The sequence below is a fragment of the Sarcophilus harrisii genome, chromosome 5 (genome assembly GCF_902635505.1).
Source record: "Sarcophilus harrisii chromosome 5, mSarHar1.11, whole genome shotgun sequence".
In the NCBI taxonomy this organism is placed as follows: domain Eukaryota; kingdom Metazoa; phylum Chordata; class Mammalia; order Dasyuromorphia; family Dasyuridae; genus Sarcophilus; species Sarcophilus harrisii.
Genome location: NC_045430.1, coordinates 269,647,586 through 269,661,436, shown reverse-complemented (window position 1 = coordinate 269,661,436; position 13,851 = coordinate 269,647,586). Strand labels below are relative to the sequence as shown.

Sequence of the window (13,851 nt, the reverse complement as noted above, 5' to 3'; positions counted from 1 at the left end):
GTAATCCTCTAAAGCAGTAACCCTCAACAGTATTTGGGACTGATTAAAAAGTAGAAAAGCTGATTAGGGGAATAAACTATATAAGAGTAGGTTCAATAATCCAGTGTCCGATGGACATAAAGTGCTTGAGGAAGGACTCCCTTTTTGACAGGAACTGACAGGAAAACTGAAAAAGTAATGTGGCAGAAACGAGGAATAGACCCACATCTTGTATCAAACACCAAAGTTGGATCCTTATTCCAAGTCTAAAGCTCTAGTCATGGTGTCTCTACTCTAGTGAGTCTTTAGGGCCTGTCTGTTTGGGGTTTTTTGGAGTAGCAGCAGCAGTATTCTAACATGATTTCATCCTTGGTCCCAGTTGTCCCCCTAAGTTTGGGGCCACATCTCAGCTCCCACCCAATCTCAGAATCAAGACAACATGATGTTCCACTGGACAAGGGATCCCCTTTCCCACCCTCATTGTTTATGGGATGCCCCACCTGGAAGCTCCCACATAGCTCCAATATCCACAAGGCCATCCAAGACCACACCATTCATTATATTGCTCTAGAAATTTAATGAGAAATTCATTTACCCTAGGGGACTTCTTACCCATTGTCCTTATGTAACATAAGGAGATTTTCCCAATGTCTTTACACAAGACTCTCTGCTACAATTATATGAAAGAGGAAATTGAAAAAGAAAAAGTATCACATAATTATAGAATTCTAAAGGCTCTCAATGGCCATTTAGTTGATCAACAAATATTTATTAAGCCCCTACTTTGTTCCAAGCACAGTGTGCTAGGGGATGGAAATACAAGTATAATGAATGAAATGATTCCTACTTACAAGGAACTTCCATTCTAATGGGGGAAACACCAAGGACTCTCTTTCTGTGTGTCTCTCTGTCTCTGTGTCTATCCTTCTATCTATCTCTCTGTCTCCACAATATACATATATATTTATGTGTATACATATATTTATCCATGTATATGTATACAAGTGTATAATATATAGACTCATACATATATAGACAAATGCATTATCACGTGTATATATATGTGTATGTATATATTATCACCTATATTCTATATATATATTTATATTAATCATATATATGTACTTATAAAGAATAAAATAAAATGAGTAAATACAAATAAACTTCAAATGGGCAGGAAGGTCCTAGCAATGGGGTGGGGCAGAAAAGGTTTCCTACAACAAGTGATGCTTGAGCCCTCTCTTAAAAGAAGAGGACTCTGGGATACAGGGAAGAAGGAAATATGTTCTATGTGTGGGGGACAGCAAGTACTAAGGCAAGGAGACCAAGTGTCATGGATAAGGAACAGAAATGGGCAAGTTTAATGGATTGCTCAGTGTGGGATGGTGACCGATGTCCGTTGAAGCTAGAGAATTGGTTGGGCAGGATGATTTCAGAAAGGCCTGGAGAGACTTACACGAACTGATGCTGAGTGAAATGAGCAGGACCAGGAGATCATTACATACTTCAACAACAATACTATATGATGACCAGTTCTGATGGACCAGGCCATCCTCAACAACGAGATCAACCAAATCATTTCTAATGGAGCAGTAATGAACTGAACCAGCTACGCCCAGAGAAAGAACTCTGGGAGATGACTAAAAACCATTACATTGAATTCCCAATCCCCATATTTATGCCCACCTGCATTTTTGATTTCCTTCACAAGCTAATTGTACACTATTTCAGAGTCTGATTCTTTTTCTACAGCAAAATAACGTTTTGGTCATGTATACTTATTGTGTATCTAATTTATATTTTAATGTATTTAACATCTACTGGTCATCCTGCCATCTGGGGGAGGGGGTAGGGGGTAAGAGGTGAAAAATTGGAACAAGAGGTTTGGCAATTGTTAATGCTGTAAAGTTACCCATGCATATAACCTGTAAATAAAAGGCTATTAAATTTAAAAAAAAAAAAAAGAGAGAGAGAATTGGTTGGGGCAGGAATTCCCACTATCACACACTGATAAGTAACCATCCAGTCCCCCGAGAAGAGATACCCCTCACCTCCACAGGAAGTTCCATCCACTTTGGAAATGAAAAGTACTAGGTCTCAAGAATATTGTCTGGCCATTGGGAACATTCTCAACCAATGACCATTCTTAGAGAATTGGGGAATCTTCCTTTCCTCTCAAAAAGTCAGGCTTGCGGTTCTTATGTCATTTTAGCCCATTTGGGATTTTCTTGACCAAGATACTGAAGTGGTTGGCTATTTCCTTCTCTAGCTCATTTTATAGATGAGGAAACTGAGGCAAACAGGGTGAAGTGAAGGAAGGAAAGGAAAGGAGAAAGAGAAAGAGAAGAGAAAGGAGAAGGGAAGAGGAGAGGGAAGGAGAGGTGGAGAGGGAGAAAAGGGAGGAGAAGGAGGGAGGGATAGAAGGAAAAAAGGACTTAGCCTATTTTTGAATGGGTGTCTTTGATTTGAGGGTGACAGGAGCCAGCACCACTTGCTATAAATGGATTGTTCTTCTTTCTTCTGGGCAGCCCCACGGCTCCAAAGAAAGGCTGGTTGACCAGAAGCCCTGACATTACTGTAAAATGAGACTTAAATAGCCAAGTTTCATGTCTCCATGTTGGCACAAGCTCAGAAACTGAGGTTTCTTGGCTTCTTGGGGGTGTGAAGCCATCTCCCCTACACAGACTCAGCAGCTGTAAGAGTTAAGAAGCACTGGGCAGCCGCAGGTTGGGCAGCCCATCCATTCACTCCTGGGAGTTCTCCATGATGTGGGTGTTTGTGTGAAAGCCCCCCTGCAGTGGAAGAGAGAAGGGCAGAACACCAGGACGAGTAAAAAGAGACAATCCTCCACAGCAAAAAGTGCCGGACAGGGAAAGGCTCACAGCTCCATCATTCTTTTCTCTACTCCCACACAAGCCATTGGTGCCTCTTAGACAAGTGGCCTTGAGAAAAAGGGAAGCTAAAATCAGGAGTCGCAAAAGCAAATGTTTTCTCTGATGAAGAAATTAATCAAAAAGCATTTCTTTTTTTTTATTTAATAGCCTTTTATTTACAGGATATATGCTTGGGTAACTTTACAGCATTAACAATTGCCAAACCTCTTGTTCCAATTTTTTACCTCTTACCCCCCCACCCCCTCCCCCAGATGGCAGGATGACCAGTAGATGTTAAATATATTAAAATATAAATTAGATACACAATAAGTATTCATGACCAAACTGTTATTTTGTGTACAAAAGAATCAGACTCTGAAATAGTGTACAATTAGCTTGTGAAGGAAATCAAAAATGCAGGTGGGCATAAATATAGGGATTGGGAATTCAATGTCATGGTTTTTAGTCATCTCCCAGAGTTCTTTCTCTGGGCATAGCTAGTTCAGTTCATTACTGCTCCATTGGAAATGATTTGGTTGATCTCGTTGCTGAGGATGGCCAGGTCCATCAGAACTGGTCATCATATAGTATTGTTGTTGAAGTATATAATGATCTCCTGGTCCTGCTCATTTCACTCAGCATCAGTTCGTGTAAGTCTCTCCAGGCCTTTCTGAAATCATCCTGTTGGTCATTTCTTACAGAACAGTAATATTCCATAATATTCATATACCACAACTTATTCAGCCATTCTCCAACTGATGGACATCCATTCAGTTTCCAGTTTTAGCCACTACAAAAAGGGCTGCCACAAACATTCGTGCACATACAGGTCCCTTTCCCTTCTTTATAATCTCTTTGGGATATAATCCCAGTAGTAACACTGCTGGATCAAAGGGTATGCACAGTTTGATAACGTTTTGAGCATAGTTCCAAACTACTCTCCAGAATGGTTGGATTCGTTCACAACTCCACCAACAATGCATCAATGTCCCAGTTTTCCCGCATCCCCTCCAACAATCATCATTATTTTTTCCTGTCATCTTAGCCAATCTGACAGGTGTGTAGTGGTATCTTAGAGTTGTCTTAATTTGCATTTCTCTGATTAGTAATGACTTGGAGCATCAAAAAGCATTTCTTAAATGCCTGTTAGATGTCAGTACCTGCCCTAAGTGCTGGGGAGACAAAGTCAAAAATGAAATTGCTTCTGCCTTCAGAGCGCTTCCATTCTCCTGGGAATACAACATGTCTCTACCTATATCGAAGGTAGGAGATACAACATATCGTAGGGGTAATACCACCATGCTGCTGGGATGTCTTTGGGAAGAACAATTTATCGGGCATTTTATCGGCTCTTTCAGGCCAGAAGTCCTAAAACAGTGGGACAGGGCTGGGATTAAGGTGTGAAATCCAGCGACCCGCCATCCCATGGTACTTGCAAGGCCGTTGATTCATGCCCATCAAGGAACCAGAAGGTCTAAAAGAGGAAGGGCAGCAGGACCCTTTTCTTGGCCGGGAGATTGTACAAACCAGTAATTGCTGCTCCCAAACAGGGGAAGGGCACTGCATGCTTGAACATCACAATAGACACACCCAGAAGTGGATATAAACATCTTCAAAAGAAACTGGCTGGGGGGAAGAGCACTGGGGCGAGGGGTGGCAGCCGGTACCTGTTGTATCTATGCTCAGGTGGCAGAGGGAGCTCCAGGCAGTGGGTTTCTATATCTCACACCATAGTTCCAACTTCTCCCAAACAATCTCTATCTTCCTTTCCTCTCAAAAAGTCAGGCTTGTGGTTCTTATGTCATTTTAGCCCATTTGGGATTTTCTTGGCCAACATACTGGAGTGGTTGGCTATTTCCTTCTCTAGCTCATTTTATAGATGAGGAAACTGAGACAAACAGGGTGAAGTGACTTGTCCAGGGTCATACAGCTGGGAAGTGTCTGAGGCTGGATTTGTACTCAGAAAGTTTTCCTGACCTTAAGTTTTCAGGACTCAATCCACTGTACCACCAAGCTGCCCCAATACTATGTCAGCCACAGGGTGTTTGAAAAGTTTCTTGGGATGCCTTGTGGAGACCTTGGCTCAGATTCACCATCCTCGTGTGTGAAATGAAGAGATTAGACTAGAATAGATGGACGATGAGGTTTCTTTTAGCTGTGGATCTCGACTTATGATCCTATAACATTATCATATCATGGTCAGAGATAGGATAGTGCAGTGGTAATCAAGACAAACCTGAGTCTCTCCCTCTGCTTCTGGTCAAATGTTCCTTCTTTCCAAGCATCTGTAAAATAATATCAGTAGCATCAAACTTATAGAAATCTAATGAAAGATGCACTTTGCAAACTTTAAAGAGTTATCAGTGATTTTTAAGTAATAATCAGTCCTTCGTGGCCATCTCCAGCAATGAGAGGAGCCAAATCAGTTCCAATAGAGCAGAAATGAACTGAACCAGCTACACCCAGTGAAAGAACTCTGGGAGATGACTAAGAACCACTACATAGAATTCCCAATCCCTCTATTTTTGTCCGCCTGCATTTTTTATTTTCTTCATAGGCTAATTGTACACTATTTCAAAGTCCGATTCTTTTTGTAGAGCAAAATAACTGTTTGGACATGTATACTTATATATTGTTTAATTTATACTTTAACATATTTAACATGTATTGGTCAACCTGCCATCGGGGGGAGGGAATGGGGGAAGGAAGGGAAAATTTAGAACAAAAGGTTTGGGAGTTGTCAATGCTGTAAAATTATCCATGCATATATCTTGTAAATAAAAAGCTATTTAAAAATAAATGAATAAATAAATAAAATAAAATAAAAATAAAAATCAGTCCTTACACTAATTTCAGCCAGGCTTTGCTCCTATGTTATTCCTTCTCTTGGGAGCTTCCTGATGGATCAATTCAGTCCCCCATGAGACTCACCCACAAGAGCTTTTTTCATGGGATACCACATTGTATCCCTTATTTCTCCCTTTAAATCTTATTCTTAAAACTCAAAAAATAAATAAATAATGAGACAATCTGTTGTTGCTAACCGATAAAGCTGGGAGCTGAATGAGCGAATGGTGCTTATGAAACACTCACTAGGTGCCAAGCACTGTTCTATGCTTTTCTTTCTTTCTAGGCTCTGGGATTGCCAGTTATGGAGGTAAACCCCAAGCTGTCCCCAGAGCTTTTGAGGACTGCATGCAGAGAGTGAAGGAGAAGATTCCCGCTGACCTGCACAAAAGCACACGGGCTCATTTGGGAGCCACAGCGGGGATGCGGCTGCTAAGGTAGGGTCTTGGAAATATTACCTGACTTATAGAACTCCTTGGGCCTTTGGTGGTGAAACTCATCAAATATTGTAGCTAGATCCAACGTCTGAAGACCGAATAGAAGAAAGGACATTCATTATTTGAATAGATTTTAAATAACTTTGGACTTTGGGGTGTCCTTCTGTTTGGCCCAGATGATAGAATGAAGATCTGTGAGTGGGTTGAAGGTTCAAAGGGGGCAGATGTAAGGAAGAGTTTTCTGGCAAGGAGAGCCATCCCAAAGTAGGATGACCCACCTCCAAGGGTGTTGGACTTCTCACTATGAGAGATATATCTACGATAATATAATGGAAGTTCCTGCTCAGATTTTTGAACTCTGAGATTCTGTGAACTAGAGGTTCCCAAATGATTTCCTTTCTTTGATTTAATGGAAAGCAAATGGTCATGCACTAAAAAAAAAAAAAAACAAGAAGAAGAAGAAGAAGAAAAGAAAAAGAAAGAAAGAAAGAAAAAAGAAAGACAGCAACAAATCTTGCTTGTGACATCTCCTTGTGGTTCCATGGGAAAATGTAAGCTTTAGAACACATGCTCTCAATATAGCTTTCTCTGTAATTAGCTGTTCTTTGAGCAACAAGGTTCATTCATTTCAGTTACATATTTGTGTAACTCCTTCTCATCAAATGTAATGAAGAATACTTAAGTTGTAGGCTCTGTTTCCACGTGAAATCGTTTATTGGCTGCCATTTTCTCAAGATGGTAGACTGAGTCTCAAATTGAACTGAAGGTAATACATCGGGTCTATACCACATTCCATTCAAATTAGTCCATTGGAAAGGACATGGAATAGGTAGAGTGAGGAAGGATTTAAGTCATAGACTAATAGAACCAAGGGGTCACTGACCCAGACTGGTTGTATGACCCTGGAGAAGTCACCTCATTTCTGAGTGAAGTATAATCTCAAATGAGATATTTGTAAAGCCCTTAATGCAGTGCCTGGCACATAGTGGGTGCTATTTAACTTTTGACTATCATTATTATTCACTATTCTAGGTGATTCCCTAAGAAGAGCTGATGTAGGTCTACACGGGTAAAAGTACTTTCCTCTTTGGTAGTTCCCTAACCAGTGAAACCATAGATCAATCTAAAACAAACAAACAAAAAACCCAAATAAGTCTTCCAGCTCCTTTGGAGGCTATCATGGACCAGAGGACAGATTTAAAATACTGAGTGCTTGAGCTAAAGAGAAGTCCTCATTTCTTTTTGGACCATGACTTGTGACCCAGCCCCACTGTCTTTGAATGTCTTTTGTGGTATTTCTCTGCTGTATAATTCCCTTGAAACTTGAGATTGGAAGTGTGGGTAGGGATCATGTCACTAAAAGTCCTACCAAGCGGGGGCTGCCCTTGGTTTCAGAAACAAGAACTACTCCTGCCTTCGGTGGGATGGGAAGGTGAAAAGAAGATAGGGTCTGGAATCCCAAGTCCTTGGTTCAAATTCAGCCACGAGATTCTGTCTGTTGGACAAGTCACAAACTTCTCTGGGCCAATGTTTCTTTAGGTGTAAAATGGCAGAAATGGACTAGATGGTCTCCAACATTGCTTGTGGTTCCAAGCCTATGAATTCATGAGCCCCAGCTCTGGCTTGTGGGCCGATGGTGCTGAAATAGAGCAGTCTCTCAAGGCCTCATGTTCTAGATTCCCCTGAAAATCTTGACTCTCCAGAGAGGGAGTCACTCACCCGACTACATCCAGCTTCCCCCCCCCCCCCCCCCCGAGTAGTTCTCCACCTTTGTTTCTCTGTAGCTGCCTTCGGTGAGCAATTGGAGTAGGGAGAAAATTGGAAGTCTTGGCTCTTTGCTCAAGGAACCCCAGATGTAAATCAGTGTCAGACTGGATTATTTACCCAAATAATTTGGAAATTTTTTGCTCCATAGTTTCCCCCAGTATGATTGCTCCAAAGAGTCGGTGTAGTGTAGTGAACAATGAGTGGATCTGAAAGTCAAGAACTGGGTTCAGGTCTCGCCTCTGACATACACCGGCTGTGTGAACCTAGCTCAGCCACGTATGTTCTCACTATTCTAGCCAGAGGTGTCAAAGCCAAATGAGTATATAATTGGGAAATGTTTACAAAAAATTAAATAAAATGCAATACAGTGTGGCTAATGTTAGTGTGTGGTTTTCTAAGTCAGTACGAGGCCCTGATTTCTACTTGAGCTCGTCACCACTGTCTGGGCAAAGTTTTAAGCCTGTGAGTTACAGAGAAGACACTGACTCATCCAGGGGATGACACATTTCTCTGTCCCAGAGCTCCCTCAGTTCCACCGTCCCACTCCTTAGCCCGATCCTACAATTGCTCCAAAAAGTCCTCTTGGCTTTCTCCCCTTTTCCCTTCGGTGAGAACGTTACTCACATGAGCAAGCCCATGAGAGGACTTCTATTTGGGAAAAGACTCGCTTGAGAAAATTAAATATGAGTTATTTCATAACAAGTTTTTTCTTCCCTAAGAGGCAATTTAATTTATTTCTAAGAGAAAAAGGAGTAATTATAAAATGTTTTAATGAGGGGCCCCAGCAAAATCAAAGGCAGAAAATAAGATGAAATTGGATGTTTGGTTAAGATGGAACTGGGGAAATAGTGATTTGTGTGTTTTAAAATTGATGATAGTAGGGTATCCTTAAAGGGAAGCCAGCGTCTCACTAATAGAATTGCTCTTCCTCCTTGCTCTCCCCTCATCCTCTTTTTCCCCCTCCTCCTCCTATTCCTACCCTTCCCTTTTCTTCCTCTCCTCACCATTTCCTCTTCCTCTTCCTCCTCCTCCTCCTCCTCTTCCATTCATCCTCTTCATCCTCCTTTCCCTCCTCACCCAATCAGTCATTTACCCAAGATAGGGAAGAGAACAAAAACAAGGGGGACCACAAGGAAGGGGAGCCACGTGATGAGATGGGCGTTTTAGAGAAATCACTCTAGCAGCTGACGGGAGGACAGGTTGGAGGGGAGAGGCAACGAGGGCAATTCTCCAGGTGCGGGTGGGGCTGAGGTGGGCCAGGGGCCGGTCAGGGTCCAGGGAGGGAAGAAGCTGCTTTGGAGATGCAGGGAAGTTAGGAACGAAAGGATCTGAAGGGCAACGAGTGGCTTTGAGTAAAGGGCCTGGGTCCAAAAACCGACGGATCATTTAAACTCTGTGGACCTGTCTATACCTATAATGCAATATGCAGCTATGATGCACACACATTTCTACATCGCCATATATCTTTCTATACATACGGATGTATCTATATCTACATATGCACATCCACACAAACACATCTCTATGTATATGCATGTATCTCTCTGTAGACATACACACATTTGTGTATATACACACACACACCCCTCTGTATACACACAGATTCACATTTATATATCTATATGCACACATCGCTCTCTCTCTCTCTCTCTCTCTCGCTATATGTAGTTATATGACCCTTAAAGTGCTGTATAAAATTTTAGCTGTTATTATTATTTGCCTTCCCAAGCCTTCCCATCTGATTGGTGAATCTGCTGGGCAGAGGGAGGGTGCCGGTGGACTCAGTAATAAAGAGACACACCTTGTTGGGTGACCCCAGGCACATTGCTCAGTGCTTCAGGAAGCTTCCTAAGATTCTAGGTTGTAGATCTGCATTGGTAGAGGGAGTTTCCACCTGAGAATCTTCCAAACAGATGAAGTCCCGGGTCTAGAGCAAGATCCCCCACTTTTCCTTGGAGGAGCCTTTTCCCCAACTGTCCAGTGGAGCCTCCCTATGCTGGCTCCTTGGGGGCTCCCCTGGGGGGCTTTGGCTGGCCTGGAGTATTTCTGTGCCACATCAGAGCCTCTCCCCAGGGTGGAGGTGACAAGGGGTTCCAGGAGCTTTCTCTGGGGTGTGGTAGAATCTGTCCTTCCCTTCTCTCAGCTCTTTGTGTTCTGTACATTGCTTAGGTTGCAAAACGAATCCGCAGCTCGAGAAGTCCTTGCAAGCATTCAAACCTACTTCGCGTCTCAGCCCTTTGATTTTAGGGGTGCTCAAATCATTTCTGGGCAAGAGGAAGGGGTGTATGGATGGATTACAGCCAACTATTTAATGGGCAATTTCTTGGAGGTGTGTGCAAACAACCGCATGGTTTCTTCCTCTTGCTATTTACTGTCCCCGGGGTGGCAAGCTTGAGCCAAGACCCATGCATGCTGACCCGGTATAGCAGTCAGGTAGAACTCCCACTGCATCCGGAACCAGAAAACGCCCCACCAGGTACCGCTCAGGCAAAACCCTCCCCCAGAGCATAGGTTTCATTTTTCTGTTATATCCTCCAAGCCTTTGCATGCAGTAGACATTTAATAAATGCTTACTGGATTGCATCGCAGAAATAATCACAAATGTGCATCCTGGAGGTAGTTTGGTGCTAACGTAAAACCAGACTGGGTCTGGGAGTGGCAGGGAGAGAAACTTCTTTGCCCATTTATAGGGAATGGAGCCCAGCCTCGAGAGCTGGAGAGTGGAAAAGTAACTCCGGCTCCCCTGCCCTTCTTCTAAAGAGGATTAAGAACAAGACTATGTGCTTGCTTTTATCTGAGCCCTTATTAGACATTTTGGACTTATGAGGAGCCTCTGCTTCTAAAAGGCAGTAGTGTGTAGTGGAAAGATCCCTGGCTCTGGTCGGGAGAACTGGGTTCAAGTTCTGTCTCTGAAACTATCTACGTGCCCTCCCTGCACCTTCCTGGGCCCCTCCCCTGTAAAATGGGGGGAAGGGGCTGGCACTAGGTGACTTCTTAGATCTCGGATACCTCTAAATCTATAGTTCTGACCTCTAAGGTCCCTTGGAATCCTAAATCTGTGACCTTAGGATCCATTCCATTTGATTGGAACTTTCTAAAACTGGGCTCCCCCCCCCATTATTCCCTCAAGCATCTGTAATGGCCCCATGGCTCCTGTGCCAACAACCCCCCCCCCCCCCCCCCCCCCCACAGAGACAGCTCTCCTGATGTAGACTCAGCACCTGCTGCTTCTCAGAGACGGGCCTGAGAGCTCAGCCCAAGCTAGCATTGGGCGTCTCCTTCTCTTGTCTCCTTCTCTTCCTTCTGCTGCAGAAGAACGTGTGGAACACCTGGAGCCATCCTCACGGGGTGGAGACAACGGGGGCGCTGGACCTCGGCGGGGCCTCCACCCAGATTTCCTTTGCCCCCCAGGAGGAGGCCGGGCTCAGGGCCAACAGCACCGTGCAGGTGTCCCTCTATGGCTACGACTACACCCTCTACACCCACAGCTTCCAGTGCTACGGCCGAGACGAGGCTGAGAAGCGATTTCTTGCGAGGCTCTTCCAGGTAAAGGCAGGTGTGGCTGGGCCAGGCGGTGCCATGTGGGGCTGTGACTGCAGGTAAAACCAAGACATAGCCCCCATTCCCTTGTATTTAAGGAGGCAGCATGGAGGAGGGGGCTGTGGTAAAGTGAAGAAAGGATTCTGGGTTTGAATCTTTTTTTTTTTTTAATTTTTTTAATAGCCTTTTATTTACAGGTTATATGCATGGGTAACTTTACAGCATTAACAATTGCCAAACCTCTTGTTCCAATTTTTCACCTCTTACCCCCCCACCCCCTCCCCTAGATGGCAGGATGACCAGTAGATGTTCAATATATTAAAATATAAATTAGATACACAATAAGCATACATTACCAAACCGTTATTTTGCTGTACAAAAAGAATCAGACTCTGAAATATTGTACAATTAGCTTGTGAAGGAAATCAAAAATGCAGGTGGGCATAAATATAGGGATTGGGAATTCAATGTAATGGTTTTTAGTCATCTCCCAGAGTTCTTTCTCTGGGCGTAGCTGGTTCAGTTCATTACTGCTCCATTGGAAATGATTTGGTTGATTTCGTTGCTGAGGATGGCCAGGTCCATCAGAACTGGTCATCATATAGTATTGTTGTTGAAGTATATAATGATCTCCTGGTCCTGCTCATTTCCTCAGCATCAGTTTTAGTTCTCAGGCCTTTCTGAAATCATCCTTTGGTTTTCTTTCAGAACAGTAATATTCCATAAATTCATATACCACAATTTATTCAATTCTCAACGATGGACATCCATTCAGTTTCCAGTTTCTAGCCACACAAAAGGGCTGCCACAAACATTCGTGCACATACAGGTCTCTGGGTTCGAATCTTAACTCAGATACTTATTACCCTAAGGGAGTCAAACAGGCTGACCAATAGGAGCTAAGAATCTTTTTTTATAGTAAAGCTTTTTATTTTCAAAATATATGCAAGGATAATTTTTCAACGTTTATCCTTGCAAAACTTTGTGCTCCAATTTCCCCCCATCACCCTCCCATGGTAAATAATCCAATATGTGTTAAATATGGTAGAAATATATGTTAAATCTAATATATGCATACATATTTATACAATTATATTCCTGAACAAGAAAAATCAGATCCAAAAGGAAAAAAATAAGGAAAAAAAAAAGCAAACAACAGAAAAAGTGAAAATTCTATGTTGTAGTCCACACTCAGTTCCCACAGTCCTCTCTCTGGGTACAGATCACTGGGGCTGGCCTGAATCATCTCATTGCTGCAAAGAGCCACATCCATCAGAATTGACCGTTATATAATCTTCTCATTGATTGGCTAAGAACTTAATTAATTTCCAGGGAGAGTTTTCTACGTGGGGCTGCAGGGCTTGGCAAATATCGATGAATGACCAAGAGTGTTTATGTAGGGAAGCACTGGATCTCACAGTTGGTTAGGATTATTGCGTCCCTCTAGATGCACCAGAACCTAGACAGAACTCTCTTCCATAACAAAAAGCTTGTCCAACTGGCCTTCAGGAAGGGCCCCGGGGGACCCCACTGTTTCCTCCAGTTTAGGTCAGATCTAAGAGTAAAGGAGGTTGATTGTTCACTCAACTCTTGTTATTGTCCAACCTTTCATAACCCCACGGACCATCCCATCACATGCCACAAAAAGCTGAAATTAGTTTATCTTCCATGGATACCCATTACTACTGGTTCTGACCTTAAGTAATCTAATCTCTCTTCTATCTGAGAGCTTCTAAAGCTTGGCTTCCCAAACTAAACAGCCCCAAGTCTTTCCTCCAATTCTTGTATGGCCACCTAGAGGCCTTTTATCATCCTGGTTTCCCTCTTCTGCCTGGTTTCCAGTTTATCACTCTCCTCCCTAAAATGCTCCCCATAAGTGAGCCCATTACCCCAGATGTGGCCTGGCCCAGGGCAGAGTCCTTTTGCCCCCCTAAGTCCTGCATACGCTGCCTCTCAGTGAAGCCCAATATACCGCATCAGCATTTTTGTGCCGTCATAGTGCACTGTTGATGCATATTGACTTGACATCTACTAAAGTTCCCAGATTTTTTTTCAGATTAAAAATTTAGCCAAGTTTTTCCTATTCTTGTCCTTGTGAAGTTGATTGTCTGAATCAAGTGTAGACAGATGAATAGATAGACTATAGGTAGAACTTTTATTTTATCTTTATTCATACTAAATTCATCCTAGCACACAGATCTTTTCGGATCCCAACTGTCATCTCATGTTAGCTATCCCTCCAACTTTATATCATCTCTGACTTGATAAGCATGTCCTCTGTGCTTGAGGGATTAGCTTTAAAATGTGAGGGCACACGGGGTCAAACACAGATTCCTATGGCCTTTCATTAGCGGCTTCCTTCCAACTTCACACTGAATCATCAGTGACTATTCTTTTTCTCCAGCTAA

At 42.9% G+C, this 13,851-nt stretch overlaps 1 protein-coding gene across 3 annotated transcripts in view; it reads left to right on the top strand.

The window, feature by feature from the left end:
* The window catches only part of ENTPD3 (ectonucleoside triphosphate diphosphohydrolase 3), a 40,534-nt gene that overhangs the window by 17,307 nt on the left and 9,376 nt on the right, over nucleotides 1–13,851 (top strand). For all 3 annotated transcript variants that reach the window (XM_031940471.1, XM_031940473.1, XM_031940470.1), the window contains 3 exons: nucleotides 5,986–6,136; nucleotides 10,073–10,232; nucleotides 11,216–11,449. In XM_031940471.1, coding sequence (XP_031796331.1) covers nucleotides 5,986–6,136; nucleotides 10,073–10,232; nucleotides 11,216–11,449 — 545 coding nt within the window. The remainder of the gene's footprint in view (nucleotides 1–5,985; nucleotides 6,137–10,072; nucleotides 10,233–11,215; nucleotides 11,450–13,851) is intronic.